The 19,724-nt window shown below is 40.5% G+C and overlaps 1 protein-coding gene across 12 annotated transcripts in view; it reads left to right on the plus strand.

Annotated features, from left to right (window-relative positions):
* Positions 1-1,479: 1,479 nt before the first annotated feature.
* The window catches only part of tjp1b (tight junction protein 1b), a 59,456-nt gene continuing 41,211 nt past the window's right edge, over positions 1,480-19,724 (plus strand). For 7 of the 12 annotated variants that reach the window (XM_044016607.1, XM_044016611.1, XM_044016613.1 and 4 more), the window contains exons 1-3: positions 1,481-1,991; positions 2,559-2,658; positions 18,690-18,831. In XM_044016607.1, the coding sequence (XP_043872542.1) occupies positions 1,556-1,991; positions 2,559-2,658; positions 18,690-18,831 (678 nt within the window). In that variant the 5' untranslated portion in view covers positions 1,481-1,555. Of the gene's footprint in view, positions 1,992-2,558; positions 2,659-10,584; positions 11,178-18,689; positions 18,832-19,724 lie in introns of those variants that run through there. The other 5 variants (XM_044016614.1, XM_044016615.1, XM_044016616.1 and 2 more) reach the window with 2 other exon arrangements.

Raw genomic sequence — 19,724 nt, forward strand, 5'->3', positions numbered from 1 at the left:
AGACGCCTCATCAACACACTGATGTGTTCAAGTCCATGTTCATATTAAGCATATTAACATATTACATTGTTAACTGGAGCTGTTAGTAACAGATAAACCTATGGAATGAACAATTAAGAATTAGCTCTAAAGCAGATTTTTACTCTAACATGTGACACTTAAATCTCTCTGTTGAGCCACTGCTCCTGTGTAACGTTCCTACTCTTAGGTGATAAACTTTGATAATTAAACACTGGCCTGTGGCTCAGACACACACTGGTTGTTCCCTTTAATATATTGATGAAATCTGTGTCAGCACGTTAAACACCGGACATCAGATCTAGTTTGAAAAATGTCAACATTTGATAAATAAAACTAAACATGTGACCTTTATAGCAGGGGTCTCAAACTCAAATGAACCACAGCGCATCTAATCTGGTCAGTGGCGGCCCAGTCAAGAAAAAAAAAAAGAGAGATTAAAATCATATCACTCATATGACTCATGTTTATGTGCACTAAACCAAATGACTGATTGATACTAAATGTATCTGCTCAATAATGCTAAGTTTTAAACATTAGCAGGTGTGATGCATTTGTTCCTTGAACTGCTGAATCACACAAGTTGGTCATGGGTCTATAAAACATTTGCACAGTGCACTAAAGGACAGTGTGAGCTATCTGTCTGTCTTATGAGTGTTACAGGAACCTTATCTTATCAGCAACTTATTACATAATTCTATTTTTTTTATAAATGAGGAAGAATTACGACAACAAAGACAACAAAATATGATACTCAGTGATCAAACAGCGCCCTCTTCTGGCAAGCAGGCTGTTCTCCATCCTTTCCACACTATAGCTGGCTGAAAATGTGATTCAAGGTCATGCTGGTTCTGCCATTATCTGTTTTTTTTTTTTTGTAATAGATTTTCAGCACAATGCATTAAGCTCTCCTTGTTGTCCTTGTTCCATTTAATTGTATGCTAATCTTTCTCATCCCTCAGGTCAATGCCCACTGCTGGATGGTACAAACGTGTCACATGGACAGAAAGAACAGAAATGTGAGGGTCTCTGGTGGAGCCTTGCTCATAAAATCACACTTAGTGCATATCAAGCTGATTTTCCAAGATGTGTAGAGAACGGGAGCCTCATCCACATTTCTTTTGTAACTCCCTGATGATTTTTTATGCTAGTCAGCATTACCCAAAAATAACAACTGTGCAACTGTGTGCTACATTATCCTCAAGGAAACTAATAGGAAAAAAAGGAGCTACTTAAACACATTTTTAATTAAAGGGAGCATATGGTGATTAAATGGCCACTTAAGCAGCTCAGAGGTTTGATCTTCCAAGACCACGGGCAAAATAATGCAAAATGTGTTGAGGATGTCCATGCAGGGGTGAGCAGTTTGCACTGATGTACTTAAGAGTCCGGTAATCTTCTTAGTGCCGCTAAGTACCCAGCTAGAAATCAGCCACTGTCCAGATTGTCAGTTCCTGCCCGATAGATAAACGACTCAGACAAAAACAAAGTGAGGCTCGAGGAAACATGTGGCACAGTTGCTCCACTGGCATGAAATATGCACCTTCCCTCCTTTAGGAACTGTGTTGACAGAAGCGTGGATGAAGTTCTGGTGGATTTCCTCAGCCTGGAGATGTTTGGCAGCGGCAGCAAGAAGTGGTTTGTGGAGAAGCAGAAGAGGCAGAAGCTGAAGTCAGGCAGGAGGTCGTGCACCAGAAAGAAGAAGAGATGGGCGGCTAAGATCCTCAAACTGCACAGACAGAAGATCCTGAGTGAGCTGGATGTCAACACTGTGCTCCCCTACTTGGTGTACGATAAGGTTTTCTCACTCGGAGAGTACAAGGAAATACTAGGACATGAGTCCAATAAAAAAAGGACAGAAATATTCCTGGATCATCTGTCCTCAAAAGGGCCTTCTGCATTCTTCTCATTCTGCTCTGTTTTGGAGGAAGTGTGTCCCCACCTGCTGACCTGCTTCCTGCTGGATGGAGAAGGTACAGCCATTAATTAAGCACTAATTACACTGACTACGCTAATGTCTACATCTGTTAGTTAAAACTCATTGATCTGTAAAAGCGTAGCACTTGTTTTATCACTGTTTTTCAGTCTTCTTATTTAATATTTAATGTTTTGAGAAAAAAAAACCCCAAAAGAAAACAAGAAATATAAAGAGATGGAAACATATTTTCATTAAGCTAGTGCCACAGACTAAGAGCCAGCAAAAATAGCTGCTTAAATCTGAATGTCTGAGGGGATTACTGAGCCCTCAGCTTTCCTAACTGGCCTCTGACAACATATGGCGTAAACGTGGCTACTGTCTGAAGGGCATTGTCTGTGCTGCACTATAGCAAATCAATACTTCACTTTTTTTTATTTATTTTTAAATCTCAGTACACTAAGAAACTGTCTTGCATTTGCACCTAAATGAGTCTTCCACTTTATCTGTGCTTAATGTCCCACAATTAAGACCATGTGAATTCCTCGTACACTCACTTAGCCACAGGGAATACATGTAAATTACAGGGCCTTGAAAAGTAGCTAACATTAATCTGCTCCTACAGATGGTGTTTCGGCATGGGGGAGGAAAGGGGGCCTCACTGTGCCCCCAAACAGTCCTGGAGAGCAGCCACCTATGTACACAGACCCTGTGTATGACTCCAGGTGAGACACACATCCTTTAAGTCACATCTGTTGGATTATATGATGTCCAAGCAGTTGATAAAGTTACTCTTGTGTTGCAGTGGTAAAATGCAGTTGTCTCGACTGAGATTTAAGCAATTCATGTTCCGTAAACACCGATTTATTTTCATTAATAATTCACATTATTGTTATTTAACCTAAGACTGATGATAAGAAGGCCAGGAGGACATCACACAGAGCAGGGGTCTCAAACTTGAATGACTTGGGTGCCACTAAGTGTCTAGTTTAGTCAGTTGGGGGCCGGTCAAGTGGAAAAAAAGACACCGAAATAATAATATTTATCATGATATTTTAAATAATTTCAAACTAAAAATGTTTGTTTTGATATGGAACGATAAACAATTTCAGAAATCGAAACCATTAATAAGAAAATACAGAAATAGCTCATCACTTGATATTAAGTGGCAGGCCTCATGAAATTGGTTGGGGGCCTCTGATAGAGAGCAATCTAGTGTAATAGCCTTTGTGTTCCTATTACCATCACATGAACTCATACAGATGCGTGACAGAATCAACTCATTTCAAATTACTTATTCACTCGTGTGAATGCTGTGCACTGGTGTTTGTAGTGTAGCCCTTAATCTTAACCCATTTCAGCACAGTGACCTTTGACACCGCTTAAAATGGTAACACTTCTGGTAAAACTGCTTCCATCAGTGAGATTACTGAGCGGCTGGTTTCCACTGGTGAACACTGTTGCAAGGCTGTTGTTGTTGTGACCGTGTGTCAGGCCCAGTGAGTGTATCATGACTGAGTGGTGCTGTCTCTCCGGGAGAGTGGACCCTCTGAATAATAGTCTCTCAGCCCAGCTAACACAGCATGGTAAAGTGGGTGTGTGGGTGTGATGCTTGCAGTGACAGGACAGACTCGCTGATACACTCGACAAGGCATGACAGCTAAGTCAGCGTGGAGTCCCAGTGGTCCGGCTCCAGACACTGACACAGAAAACACACACACGCACACACACATGTATCTACACAGACAGGCTGACAGAAGCGGCACACACAGCAACAACAGTCACGGTGCCTCAGCAGGAGATGATATACAGTACCAACAAGGCGATGTCTGTAATCTCCAGTGCCTTCCTGTGTGATGAACCAACTGCTGATGCTCTTTGTAATCTGACATTTCTCTAGTTCCTTAGTTGGTGTAAGAAAAAGGCAAGAACTTTGAGATGTTTTTGTTGCTCTCACTGTGTTTTCTTTTTAATACAACCTTTACTTTCAACACGGACATTCACTATCATTATTAATGTCTAATTCTGATACAAAGTGTTGGACGAAGCTAAAAAAAAACACAAGATAATCTCTCTCTTTTTTTTTAATCTACTCTTGGCAGAAATAGGACAGAAAGTGCCTCAAGTCATGGACGCTTGACTTGGCTAGATTGTGTTTGCCAGCACGTATGTCTGCGTGACAGAGTGAAGCATGTCTGCAGTCATGCTCGTTACAAATGTGGAAACAACCCTGAAATATCTTCCCTCGGTTAACTTTTTCTTTTGCACAAACTAAGTCGTGTGTGTGTGTTTTCCTTTTCCTTCTCCTACTCTTCACACTGTGTCTGATCCAGAGCAGATGAGCAGAGTGATTGTCAGTTCTGCAGGTTAAAAGAGACACTGTGTTATTTTGGCTTTTTGTTTTCCGCCTCTGGTCAGTATCTTGCTGACTGAGAGTGAACATGCAGCATTTAATCTCATCTCAGGGCATCTGTTCTGTTTTAAAGGGCACAAAGGGTCTTGTTTAGTGCGCAAAGTGATGTGAACCTGAATGAAACCGGTTTAACAGCCTCTTACTTTTTTTATTGGCACTGTTGTTGTTTTTTTTTTGTTGTTTTTTAAACCAATATTTAAAAACTCTGGAGTAGTGGTTTAAATTGATAAGACACCTGGTTACATAACTGCCTTTCTGTGTTCTGGGCTCTTCTTTCCTCTCACATTCACGTTAATTGGACACTCTAGTAGGTGTGAATGACAGTGGATGTGTGTTGGTCCTGTGATGGCCTGGCGACCTGTCCAGGGAGGGTGCACTATGACTTTTGCCCTATGTCAGCTGGGATTGGCTCCAGTGCCCCCCGTGACCCTCATGTGGAGGATAAAGCGGTAGACAGTGAATGAATGATGGTACAGAACATCTCAGCTGACACTGGGGCGATAGGCGGAACAGAACATGTACAACAGAAATAACTGTCCCTGCCAATAATAAAATAAATACACTCAGGCCAATGAGACAATTTCAGTTCACTGAGCTAATGCTGTAATAGAATAGAATAAAATAAAATGCTTCAATTATAATGCTTCACGTTAAACGGAAATAATTATTTTGCAGAACACACTAATAAATAGAACTTCCAATACTTTTGAGGGAAACTGGCAACTGCTAATTCTACCTGTGTCTGTACATCAAGTAAGATTATCACAATCCGCTGGAAGAAAAATATTTTTTTTTGCTTCCTAGCCTCTAATATAAACACTGTACTTGGATCACTGCCTTGTTTTAACTGCAGGGTATACCACTTTGTATCTATACAGGATGTGTGCGTGTGTGTCTGTACAATTCTCCGGGAAGAGTTGGCCATGTGTCTGGATCGGAGGCCTTATATGTATATGTGAGGCTGCAGTGATGATGTAAGTCACTGTGCCTTCATCCATAAGTGGAGAAAATTAGATGCTGGCAGGTTGGAGGAGGAGAAGAGGAGCAATTAGCTGGAGCTGCGAGGTTATGATTCTCTGTGCTGATGACTCACCTCACAGCACATGGAGAGAAAGCACTGCGACAGCACTGAAGTGTGACTGTGCATGTGTGTGTGTGTGTGTGTGTGTGGAGGGGGACGTGTTTCATTACTCTTGCTCTTCTTGGTGCAGTGCATTCATGTGAAGAGGACTTTCTCTGTGAACTTCTCCTCTTTGTTTGGTGCAAAAGCAATAAATCACGGTGTTATAGCAGTAGTGGTTCTCAGGGCTTTGGTCCAAGTTTGTCTCCTCCGGGAGCAGCTTCTGAGTCCTACAAACCAGCTTTGATTTTGCTACACTGACTAAAGCGGACGAGAGAATCTAAGGACACAAGAAAGAAGGGCAGGTCTGTCTGTCCTATTTACTTCCGGGGGGGGAGGGACAAGTACTTCAGTGTGTTATTAGTGCAAAACTGTGCCTGTGTGTATGTGTATGTGTGTGTCTGTGCACTTGTATGTATCTCCGTGAAAATCCAAAAAACACGGATGAGGACATTTTGGCTGGTTCACACAACTTTAAAGGGCCTTTTGAGGGTTAAGACTTGGTTTACTGGTCAGTGTAAGAATTGGTTTTAGGTTAAAGGTTAGGCATTGAGGATAGGGTAAGGGGATAAGGAATGTATTATGTCTATCAGTGACCTCACTAAGAATGCTGTACATGAATGCGTGTGTTTGTGTGTGTGAGTGTGTGTGAGTGATGCACAATAAAGGAGTCAGCAGTGGGTTCTCATGTGAGAAGGGTAATGATGGGGCAAGCTGCTCTGAGCCATTACAGTGAAGATGCAGAGGGGGGAAGCCAACATGAAATCAAAGTGCTGCAGTGGCGTGTGCTTCAGACTGCAGCACAACCACTGACCCACTGCTGTCTCTCAGCTTCCCCACTGACACACTCCTACTGGTTCCCATACTATGTGTGTGTGTGTGTGTTCTTGTATTTGTTGCTTTGTAAAGACCAAAAAAACTCTATACATCATACAGAGTAAGGACATTTTTCAAAAGGACCTTTTCAGGGTTAAGACCTGTTTTTTTTAGGTTAGGTTTAGAGTTTAGTTTAGGTTTGGGTTAGGGTTAGACACTTAGTTGTGATGGTTACGGTTAGGGTTAAGGAATGTATGTCTATGAGGGTTCTCACTATGAATGAAGCGTGTGCGTGTGTGTGTGTGTGTGCGAGACAGAGAAAAAGAAGGGGGAACATAGTTGATATCTGTGTATGTGTGTGTGTGTGTGAATATCAGTAGCAGTTTTCCCATCCACTAATGACCGTTGTGTTTTCCATGCCTGATAATGATCTGTAGTGTCAGATAAATCAGCAGTATTATGAATGGTGTCCTTGTCAATGGGAGGTGACAGAGTGCTGTTTGGTTTGCTGGAGCTCAGCTCTGCTCCACCCTCACGGCTCTGTTAACGGTGTGTCTGAGTGTGTTGATGGGATTTAAAAGCGCACAGTACTGGAACCTGAGTGTCGACATTTTTGTTTTTTTATGTGAAAACTAAAAACATCTAAACAATAAGGTGCCTTCATGCTAACGTGAGTGTAACATTTTTGTTCATACAGAATTGAGAAGAAAATCCTTTCAAAATAAAAGAGAGTCCTGTGAGCTCCAAATCTGACATTGATTTTGGCTCAAAGTGTAACTGTTGTTATCACCTCTCAGGAGCCTAGATTTCATAATACTGAGGTCAAGCCCTACCAACACCAAAAAGAAAGTTTTAAATATTGCTTTTGGGTTATTTTGGCATAGCTTTATGCATAGATCTTACACACTGAGTGAGCTGTTGAGATTTGTGCAAATGGAGCCATTCTCTTAACAGACTTTGGCCCCTGGCCCCTTGTCTCCAATAAAGGACAATGCTCCCAATTTTGTGGCAGCAGTTTGAGGACGGCCCTTTTCTCGTCCAACATGTGTCCCAGTGCACAACCGGCCCACACAGAGCCCTGACCTCAACCCCATCGAGCACCTTTGGGATGAACTAGAACAGAGATTGTGAGCCAGGTCTTCCCGTCCAACATCAGTCTCTGAACATCATGCATGCTCTACAGAATAAATGGACACAAATTCCCATAGAAACACTTCAAAATCTTGAGGAAAGTCTTTCAAGAAATGTGGAAGCTGTTATCACTGCAATAAGGGGAATGCAATGTAGCTTCCTCTAATGCCCTTAAGGGTTTTTCTGCTTCCACTCAGCCAGAAGTAACAGACAAGAAGTACCAGAGAAGCAACCAAGAAAAAAATGTTTTACATTTTACAACAAGCCCAACCTTCATTTTCTGTCTTTTATATTAAGATTAGTGTAAATGCTATACATTGTAAATAGTCTAATCCTAGTTATTTTAGAAACAGTAATAATCATAGTTTATTATTTATATATATATATATATATATATATATATATATATATATATATATATATATATATATATACATTTTTTTTTTTCTCATTTCAGATCACAAACACAGTGTTTACGTGCTTGCCAAAGAGAGCGTTTACACTGTCAGGTTAACATTTCACAAACCATAGGGAGGATTCTTTCATCCACGGAGCTCATTTCATTTTTCCATCCAATTTGTCTAATTAACAATCTTAATCACCTAATGCTTATTTCAGCTAATTCGTCCTATTATGCCTTTGAATCAGCCACAGCAGATAAGAGCCTCCATGTATCTGGCCTCTGCAGACAGACTGTCCTGCATGGCTGGACTTCACTCTTTAAGTCTGTGGGGTTTAGTGAGAGTGAGACGTGCACCTCTCCGCTCAGGTGAGAAGGCGTCTCTCTCTCTCGCTCTCTCTCTGCTAAGACTTCAAAGTCTAGACTAATCGACTTACTCCGAAGCTTATGGCGACACCAGCGTGTCACTGTATTGACTGAAAAACAACCATACCTGCCTCTGTTTGCTGCTAATGACTGCTGGTGTGGGCACAGTGAATTCACTGCTGCTGATGTGTGTATGAATTCAGCAAACACTAAGTCACCGTATAATCTGCAGCCAAACTTAGAAACGTCAAGCAGGAAAAGAGTACTTTATATTTTAAGGCAACAACATCAATAGTTCCCAAAGCCTTTGATGCTCGAAAATAAACATTGGTGTTTATTTTGGTATGGATGGCTGGGTGTTCATAATATGGAAAAATGATATGATTGTAGAGAGCACTGTTGCCTTTGTGGCAAGAAGACCCGGGTTTGTGACTGGGTCGGTGTTTGCATGTTCTCCCTGTGTGTGTGTCCAAAAACATGCAAGGTACAAAGTGGTACTAGGTGGATGGATGATTGTAGAGTTTTAAAAAACACGGAATACTCATGTAATAAAATCATTAAAACACGTTCAATGAAATACACATCAGCAATATCTCTAGGAAAAAAAACAATCTAACATAATGAGTTTACTGAGTGTTGATGAAGGATCATGCTCTTAACTGGAAAAAGACATGTGAAAACCATTATTTGTAAATGAGAGCTACTGAAAATCACCAGTGCGGTGAAATAAATGATTTCATGCTGTCACATGAGGTCATTTTCACAGTAGACAAACTGAAGTGCCATCTAGCTGAAGAAGCACAATGTGGGTGATTATTTTATTTTACAGTGTAACTGTGAAGCAGGTGTCATTACAACGTTTGTACAATGAACCCCACTAAAGACAAATTGAAAATGCTTCAGTCTACAGTTCTGGTTCAGGCTTTGATATGGGTGCCATTAAAAAAAAAAAGCTGACTATAACTGAGAGACATTTATATGGGGTACTGAGTGTTCTTTAGCTGTAGCACACATTGTTATATGTCTGTGAGATTAAGGACATAGAATCTAATAATGTACATTACACTTAAATGCAATGATGTAGCCGGACAACAGCCATTATGTCATTATGACTGTTGTTTTCTACACAACTCTTTTTTATCTCCGACGCTCTTCTCTCATCTGCACTTTTTCAGAATCAGTTTTCAGAGCAATCATAAGAAATACTTAACATGACACGTGGACAACATACAGAGTAAGACAAGATAAAACTAGGACTAGGACTACCACTAAGACTATAAGATACTGCTGTATGTAAGACATTTATTATATAAAATAACCATGGTGCGTCATCAGAGATTAAAGAAACATGTTAAATTGAGAGTCTGGCTTCACTGATAACAATAATATATTCCGTATATTCACAAAATAAATTAGAATTTACACAGCCAAGAGGGAAGGAATTGTGCTTGTTACAGGAAGGACGCTGGTTCAATCCTGGGACGGGCCAAGGGCTTGTGTGTCCTTGAGCATTCCCCCAGTGCTCCCCGCTCACAGATAAGTGCGGCCCACTGTTTGTTCACTACTTAATAAGGATGGAGAAAATGTTTCCTTAAGGTCAAATTCACTATCCTTTATTTGTGTGTATGCAAACATTTCCAATTCATTGAAATGAACATGAATACATGGGATAGCCAGCACACCGGGCCACACGGTTGGTGCAGTGGTTAGCACTCTTGCCTTTGCAGCAGGAAGACCCAGTCGGAAAACAAGGGCCTTTCTGCATGGAGTTTGCATGTGCTCTCCGTGTGTGGGTTTTCTCCAGGTTCTCCAGCTTGCTCCCACAGTCCAAAAACATGCAAGCTGGGGTTTAGGTAAAGTGGACACTCTAAATTTACCATAGGTGTGAGTGTGTGAATGGTTGTTTGTCTCTATGTGGCCCTGCGATGGACTGGTGATCTGTCCAGGGTGTGACCCTGTCGATCACCCTATATCAGCTGAGATTGGTACAGCTCCCCTTGCGAACCTCATGTGGAGGATAAAGTGGTAGAAGATGGATGGATGGATGGGATTTCAGCACAGGGGGCAGTTGCAAGGCTTTTTAATATATGATATGCCTAACACGGGGAGCGCTTGGGCCGATAACCGATACATACCGATGTGTATACAGTGTACATATATATGTATATACTGTATACCAAGGCTCTTTCTAGTTACAAACCTGTAAGCCATTACTGTTTCCACAAAGTATTGTGTACAAACCCTTTCACAACTAATTAAAAACAATCTTAAGACTTAAGACCCCCCAACACACACACACACACACACAAGCAGACGAACGCACGCGCGCGCACACACACACACACACTCACCACCATCCTCCTACTCCCGCCTCACCCTCTCCTCTCTCCTCTCCTTCCTCCCTCCCTCCCTCCCAGTTGCTCCCATCTGACTACACTGTACACACACTCTCTCCCCTACCTCACACACACGGACGCCTGGACGCTGCAGCGTTTTTTAAAGAGTGTTTCCAGCCCTTGAGAGAGGAGGGAGGAGGAGGCAGGAGGAAGGAGACAATGTCCACATTTTGTTCTATATTTTGAAAAAATTATACATACAAAGAAAGGGGGGAAAAAAAGGAAAAAAGAAAAAAAAAAGCACCAATCGAATGGATCGGCGTTCCGTGTGCGGACGCTAGAACACGGAACTCAGAGTGTCATTGCAGACATGGGTCGCAGCGGTACGGCACCTTTCGCTCAGCTCCTCGGGGAGTGTTTTCACTGTCAGTCCTTCAGCGCTGGAAATGGCGCTGTGATGCTGAGCGTGGAAGACGCAGCGGAGGCGGATGCCAGGGAATAAAGACATTTATGATCACCTGTGCTTTTCTTTGGGTTGGATTTTTAGTAGCGGTGGACAGTACCATGGTGAATTACCAGAAATACATTACTGTTATGCAGCTGGCTCTGGGGGTGACCGCCTCCAACAAAGAACATTGTCTTCCACCCAGGAAGCGAATGTGGTGAGTATGAATCTTGGTGCGGATGATGATGATGATGATGATGGTGGTGGTGGTGGTGATGATGATGATGTGATGAAGGTTTGGGGAGAAAAGAGAGGTGCTGTCGCCTCCTACATCTCGTCACGCGCTGATGAGTGGGTCACGGAGCCACGGTGCGCCCGTTCACTCTCCATCCAACATGACATAATATTCCTCTCCACCACTGCAGCCAGTCTGCACCAGGTTGCTATCATCACTAAACCCACTGTGGTCGATACACGGGAGCTGAAGCTGCTGCTCCGCGCGTGAGTGCGTGCGTCATTGAGCGCGCGAGCGCGCGCGTGTGTGTATGTGTCCTTCCTCTTCATCACGATCTGAAGTTGAATGCGTATTGAATGATGTCACAGTCTCTCTCACCCATTGTTTCCTGTGCCTCCAACTTCGTGTGCTTCACTGTGGCATATATGGCCTTCACTGCATTGCACTGCTGCTGTCACTGGAAACGTCATCGTCACGCTTTAACCATGTGGTCAACCATCATCCTGCCTCCACCGCCTCCACTCTCATCCCCACTGCTCTGTGGAAACTAATTAATAAAATGTAGAGCATGAAACATGAGCATCTCCTGGTTTTATTTGCTCACACAGCCGTGTCTATTAAATGTTCTATACCCATACTCTCTGCATGTGTGTCCTGTCTGTGTATCCACCTTACTGTCTGTGTGTCCTCATTACTCTGTGTGACTGTTTTCTATAGTGTATATACAGTATGTATATATATATATATATATATAAAACTGCAGCAACCACCTCTCACCTCCCCCTATAGTTCTCCTCTTGCTGTATATATGCCGTGTTCATCTGTTTACTGTAAGACTGCCACTCATTTTTCTTGGCACTAAGCAGATTGAGACATCGTTTCCCTAATAACAGCCAGATAACCATCTTGTTTGAATGCAAAGACGGTTAATTGGGAGTGAGGAGGCTCAATAACACTCTGATAGCAAGTGTTTCTCACTAAGTAGAAAGATGTGGCGAGCTGTGGATCATTTGTCCACGTACTGTATTCACTGGCACGGTTCTACACTTTGTGAGGCTCAACTATTACAACCACCACTAAAGTTGACCTGAATAATTTTCGGAACTCTTTCTGTCACTCGAGCGAAGACAAAACAGTCACGCTGAAAATCCCTCAGCATCATTTTGTCTTGAGATCAAGTTTATTTTGTTTGTATTATTTAAACAGGATGTGTTCAACATTTTGCAGTTTGTGTCGCCAGATAATTTACAAATGTAACAAACTGTACAACTGTGACCACCGTCCTTTCATGAACAGTGCAGTTACACACACTTATCACATGCAGCACTTTCTCTTTTGTACTGTTCAGCTTCATTAGTCTTGTCTTTATTAGCCTATAGTGGCCCTCCTGGAAGAAGATTCAAGATTCACCAAGACAGAGGAGACCTTTTATGTTTCTTTTGGTTTTATAGTTGCTGTGTTTTTGTTTTTGGTCATTTGAGCTTAATTTTGAGTGACAATTATGTTCATATATACCAGGCTCTTGTAGCTCTTGAAATCTGTTATTAACCAATCAAACACTGATTAGATTACACATTAATCATCATACTATAAGATTTTACATGTCACACTCCTAACATTTTCTTGCCGTTTCCCCATTAAATCTCGTCACATGATTACACCTGACATTTCTTGTGCTCATCATATCCATTTTGCCACATGATTCTTACTGGGTTTTTAAACCAATGAGCATTTAATGTGTCGTAAAAAAACAAACAAAAACACACTGCCATCATGAAAACTAACTAGTGGGAAATGAGCGGTAATATAAAGAGTAGTGTTCTTTAAGATTAATAATCTGAGCATTCTTTCTATGAGATTTGCACCCGCCGGAGTGCAGATAGATACACGTCTAGTTCCTTTAATAGACTTATGTAACATTAAATAACACTCTTGCATTATTCCTTGAAATGTTAACAAAAAGCTGTAATGTATGTTGTAATGGTACAAGAAAAAAAGTATAAAGAAAAAAATGCTGAATCTGCCACTTATGCCACACCTGCAACTAAATCTAACGTGTTATTTCCAGACCAAGGCCTCATCCTTCCACTAGGTTTGCAATAGTTCTGAGAAATAATGTACATTAAAAAGCTGAAGTCACATATAGAAAGAGACACTATTTTGTCTATTAACATGATATCATTTACATAACGTGGTGATAGAACACATCAAATACAAATAGTAAATGTATATACTCATCTATGGTCAGACACAATAGCTGTTTCTGGAATACTACTGTAGATACAGTATATTTAATGTAATTGAAGTTTCTTGCCTGTGGCTCTAACTGCCCTCAGCATGTATTGGTTTAACCATATTGCACAAGCGATATTGATAACTTGATTAAAGTGACCTTTCAGATCAATAATGTTACACACCCTTTAACACTGCATGTCCATGAAATGCTCCAGGTACACTAGTGGAGCTGAAACTGACATTACATTCATGATATTTGATCAAACAGCATCAACGCTTTCTTTCTTCAGATTCTATAAATGTAAAGATTTGACAGAATTTTTTTGGTAAGGTTGTTGCCTTTTGTTTGCCTTTTGAGAATAAACAGATGTCTTTTTATTAAGTTATTTTAAAAAAAGGGCCACAGCTCCACATTTGTAAAGAGTGAATAGCAGCAGCAGCAGCTCTCTAAAATGGAATTAGCCTTTGCAAACAGATGTTCCTCTTGCCTGCAGTCTTAAAAAGCCATCCTCCCTTGCACACAGCCACACACAATTGGCATTAACCTGACTTAATGAACTTTACACTCTGTTGCAAGTCTGCAGGGATAATACAACAAGTTCATTGCATTTATGTAATGTTTCCTGTTATTTTTAACTTGCACCTTTTATCTGAAACAAAAACAGGCCGATTGCAGAGCAGAGACACTTCATTTGCTGTTGAATTTGCTGAGTATGACTGTGTTTATCTTACTGTGTGTGTGTGTGTCTATGTGTGTGTGTGTTTTATTGCATCTATCAGACACAAGTCAGGACTGCTCTCTTTGTTAAGTGTTATATTAGCACTGGCCAAGATGGGAGGAATGAAGTGTAACATTGCCTATTGACCTGCTGATTAAGCAGTAGCCATTATTGCTCATACTAATTGTACTTGATGGCTCCTCGAGGCAAAACCAAGAGAGAGGGAAGAGAGGCACAGCTTAAAGTCCAGCTACTGATTAATGACTGTGTGTGTGTGTGTGTGTGTGTGTGTGTGCGTGCGTGCAGTGTTCTTTCTTGGTTATAGCATCAGGCTTCTGCTTGACCTTATCAGTGAACTATAGAATCACACTTGCTGTAATGGGGAGTGTTGTGTTGTGTGCATGCAGACTAAAGACTCTACATATAACCATCATAACCAGGTCCAGCAGACACTCTTATTTCACGGACTGTCCAAAATGCATTTGACATTTTTGTACACATATGTTGGTACGACTAACGCGAGTGACATAAGTTCGCTCATTTTACTTAGGGATTAAATCGTCAAAATAGACACCAAAATTCAAAATGGCCAACTTCCTGTTGAGTTGAGGTTGCGTGGTTACGTCGACCTTTTTGTTTGTCTTGGTCTATATGGTCTTTTTATGCACGTCAACCCCCTCAAAAATGAGCGCAAAGCCACGGATATGATAATAGTCTGAAGGCTAATAATACATGTAACCATTTCGGCCCCTGCCATTTGTGCTCGGGCCCTAATTACAATCTGAGGCTTTCATTTAAAGGCGATATACGTAGAAAAAAGTGTGTACAACAACCTTTAGCGTTCAAAATATTTACTTAGAGGAGTAAACACAGAGATTCCCTTTTTACCAGTTCATGCACACATACATACACATAGTGTACTAGGGTTGCCAATCGTTCTGTAAAATAGGGATTCGCTCCATATTTCAAAGATAAAAGACGTGTTCTGTATTGAACAGATAGTAAACGCACTTGGTTCTTTTTTTTTTCTTAATGATCAAGTCAGTGCAAAACCATGACTGAAACATGACAGACTGGTCCATGTAGGAGCCATACATTTATTACAGTAATACTTATTTTCTATTATACAAAGTGTATTTATTGTTATACTCTGGCATTGTGTATCGTGTGATTACATTGGATAGTGGGATATAGCGGGTTATGTGTATAAAGGGAGAGAAAGAGTTTGCTTGGCTGCTATTTTTCTTTGACTCCTGTGATTATTTATGAGTTTATGCACGCCATCATCCTTTTGTTCGTTAATAAAAGGGTAAACGCATTTTGAAATCTAAGTGATTTGTTTTGTTTAGCACGTCAGACAATCAGGCTCAACCTCAGCCCCTCAGCGACTCCTTTGTTCTCCAAGGTCACTACAGTCCAATAATGAAGATGGTTGTGTATGAGGGGAAAATAAAACCATCCTCCTCCTGCCATCAGGCCCTCTCCATAATGTGTCTGTCATTCCTTACTATCAAACAGAAAATGAGCACTTGTAATTGGTCGTCCGAGTCAGTGTATCATAGCAAAGGGGAGGCGGGTGCCATGTGTGTAATATGTAAACAGTGTAAGAACAGAAGTTGGCAACCCTTTACTGTACGTAACTACACAACTGTCTGATTTATGATCTCAAACACTGCACATATTTCATTATTTTCATTATTAGTCTACAGCAGCAACACATGATAACATTATACACGTTAAAAAAAATCCATTGACAAAGTGGAAATTAATCAATCATAACATTCATAAAATACAGTAAATAAGTAAATAACTACATTTAAATAAGTTAATATAATTTGACATCTTAATCAAGAAATAATGTGCTTTACTATTTTTTTGTTAAACAGTACACTTGAAAATTAATGAATAACAATAATAGTTTCATTTTAGCATTACAAATATAATTTTGGTTAAAGAGCTTCTACATACTGGTGTATTAGCTATTACAGAAACCTAAAAAATATTGTTTTGATAATTTAGGGCAGCTGTGGCTTTGGATGCTGGTCTAATACATATATTAAGCCCTGTACATTTCTTACATGTTGTCATCTTAGCCTCTTAGTGATAATGTGCCATCTGACAGCATCGACAGAGAAAACATAAATATAACACACTGCCTGGAAAATACTTAATTTACTTAATACTTCAAATGAAGTTGTCTCGTTAGCCTGCAGCTGCAGCAGCAGCAGCCACTTAACTTATCTGCACATTAAGACTGGAACCACGGAGAAACAGGTAACTCATCTCTGTCAAAACACTGCAGCTACGATCTCCTCCCCAGTGCCACTGAAGCTCACTCATGAATGCTTTGTATCTCATTTGGTTTAATCATGTCATGTAAAAATGACAAAGTTGCAGGTTTACATTGGGTCATTTGCCAAACTGTTTCTCAGCCAGGAGAATCAACAATGATGCCTCCAGAAAATTTGCTGCATGAAATAATCTCACTCATACATTTGGACTAGGCTGTGTGTTTCCCTTTTTTCAACAATAAATGAAGTACAGAACGCTTTAATGCAACTTCCCAAAATATTATACTATCACTTTACTTTAATGTGGCTTTAAACTCCATGTGTGTCATAAAATGTACAAAATGTGGAAAAAGGGAAAGGTGACATTAATATTCAGTGTCAGCGTTTCCTTTATTTCCCCAGTCCTCAAATGAACCACGTTTTGCCTGCAAATTTTATGGCTGAAAAATGCCTCACAAATGCAACTTAAAATCATTCAGTGCACATTATATCTGAGTCGGCACAGTCGCTGGCACTGTGTGTTACATTCTGCCTCTGTGGCCCCCGAGAGTTTTGGCTGAAATCCATTTCAGAATCATCATCCAAGAAACGAACCTCTGAATGAGAGGGACTGCACGGGCCTGTGATAGCGTCCAAACTGCTTTTCTCATTAGTCATGTTTGCTGGATTTTTTATGAGCACAACCTGAGGTCGCCTATAATTGACTGCACGTATTGCAGAATGCTTTTACCCTGCATTTCCAGCCAGTAAGCACCACACTCTGGCTTCAGGCGACTATTGAATTAATGCAGATAGAAAGTGGAAGGTGATGTTCTCTTTTCTCTTGTCTTTCTTCATTCCTTTCTCTCATAATTTCCCTTGCTGAGTTTCCAAACCACAGGAGCTCCTCAGGGCTCAGGATATTTCCTCATTGAATTTTGTGTTGGGTAAATCCTCATTAAGAGTGACTCTTCTTTATGACACTGAGAGAAAGGGCTGCGGTGATATAGAGGAGGAGGAGAGGAGAAAAGAGGAGGCAGCAACAATAAGAGTTGCACTGTGCTATAAAACCGAGCAGTAATGGCAAACAAAAAGCTTTTTTCTGTACTAAATTAACTCTGGCACCAGTGTTGCTGCTGTTACATTATTCATTATCCATAAATTATTAATTATCAATTAATCTTTAAATTGTTTCCTAAAGCCCAGTTTGACTAATTTAAAGTGTTTGTTTTGTGCCGCCCACAGCGTCAACATAATACACTCTATGATAATGTGATATCGAGTTACCAATAACATAAAAACAATTGATTAATTAATTAATAGGTAAATAAACTGTCAACACATTGTTTCAGGTGACTGTTTAAGGGTTTAATTTGATTATACTACACCCGCCCTAACGTGTTTCAGAAACAGTAAATAATAACATTACTAACAATGAAAATTTATTAAAAATGTATTAATCTTAATCTCATTTCACTCATAGATTTTCCATTATAGCTGCATTAGTATCAAGTGGATGGGGTGTTGTTTTTTTTTACAACTGACAAAAATTGTCCTTGAACATGAATTACATGTATACATTAAGAATAAATAAAGCCTTTTGTCACGTAAGTTACAATTGTATTGTATTAATGAGCTAATATGCAATTAAAATATGTGCAATAGATGTTGCTACTCCTTATGAACACATACATTCTGAGTACACTTCTAATGGATTCATTACTCACTGCACTGATTCATATTTAAGGCAAACACAGCACGTCACAAATCAATTAAGGAACACGTATGTGAAATGCAATGGGAACCCGAAGCTGAGGGTGTTAATGTGGTCCGCAGGGCTCCATCACTGTCACTTATTAGTGAAGGGTAAAATATTTCCTGGGAGTATTGATGATAGAACAACCACAGTGCCTACACCGCACATCTCAACAGGAAACAGCTACAGTCTGACTGTCGAGGCCCAAAGAGCAGCAGCACAGGTCGACTGTGGTTGAAGCTGTGCTGCTTCCTGAGTTTGAAACAGCTTCCCACAGTGCCTCTGTGACATTAAATCCAATTATAGATTTCTTTAAATGCCACTTCATCCAGCGGGGGACTGTGGCATTTGGAAAAGTATACCATAACCACAATGTCTTTCCTCCTCCTACTACTTTTGCGTCTTGCCTGTGGCACTACAGTATGTCCTGCTGTGAAAAAACACCCATGCTGGGTGAACACTTGCTTGCCCTCTGATGTTGAACTGTTGTCTTTGCTTTTCGTGCCGACCTCAGGATACACCCCAGCCCAACTGCTGGATCCGTCACAGCAGCCTCTTCAGTGAGCACCGGTCAGGGCAAGCCATCACTCCGCCGCATCAAGGGCCGCATTCACCGGAGCAAGAGCCTGGACAGCATTGACCTCCTGGACTCCAATGTAAGTCAACTTGCCTGTACCTTTAAAAACAATGCATTAAATGAGCTGAATCTCCTTATCACAGACACATAACATGAAGGAATAATCCAGCAATCGGATTCTTTATTTGATAGAAAACAACTGCATGTTTTTATGCATCAGACATGTATTAGTCCAGCCATGCACAGACACATTTACTAGGAATGTCCAAACAACTATGTAACAGCAACCCAAAGGTAATATAATAACAGAAAAGCTTGTTAAAATATGTTTGTCTTGAGTACAATCATAGAAACAGTGAAATACACCCATGAAACTGACTATTTATACTGACTATTATATAAGAAGGATTTTAGAGATCAACTTCAGCAAGCATCATTAAGTCACATGTTTATTATAAATTACTGAATATTATGTTGGCCCTGTGAGGTCCTTTCATTCTTGTGCATGGGGTGTAGAAGGATCGAGTTCAGTATTTGGGAATCGTACAGCTCCTGCAATCAGCTGGTTAGCTTTACAAAAAAAAAGAAGAAATAATAACTTGTTTAAAAGTGAGGTTTAAAAATGACGAGTTGCTCTTTTATGGTGTAGTCAGCAAAGCTGAGGACAGAGACAGGCCAGCTGTCCTCCACTGTTTCCAACGTTACACAGCTTTATATTTTCTATGCTAACTTGCTGTTGGCAAAACGTCATAAAAACTGATTGCATCAATTGTCTCGTGAAGCTCAGTGAGAGTCTGTGGGACAAAAGATGTGTTCACCTCTACATTTAACAGTGGCTTAAGTGGGAAAATCATTCATTCCAAAAACGTAGTAAAAACTTACTTAACTAGTGATTACTACATTACATATATACTATTATTAACTACAGTATTGCTATGAAATTGATTCAGGATTCTCTATATTGGTCAATAA

Source organism: Solea senegalensis, unplaced genomic scaffold (genome assembly GCF_019176455.1).
Source record: "Solea senegalensis isolate Sse05_10M unplaced genomic scaffold, IFAPA_SoseM_1 scf7180000014697, whole genome shotgun sequence".
In the NCBI taxonomy this organism is placed as follows: domain Eukaryota; kingdom Metazoa; phylum Chordata; class Actinopteri; order Pleuronectiformes; family Soleidae; genus Solea; species Solea senegalensis.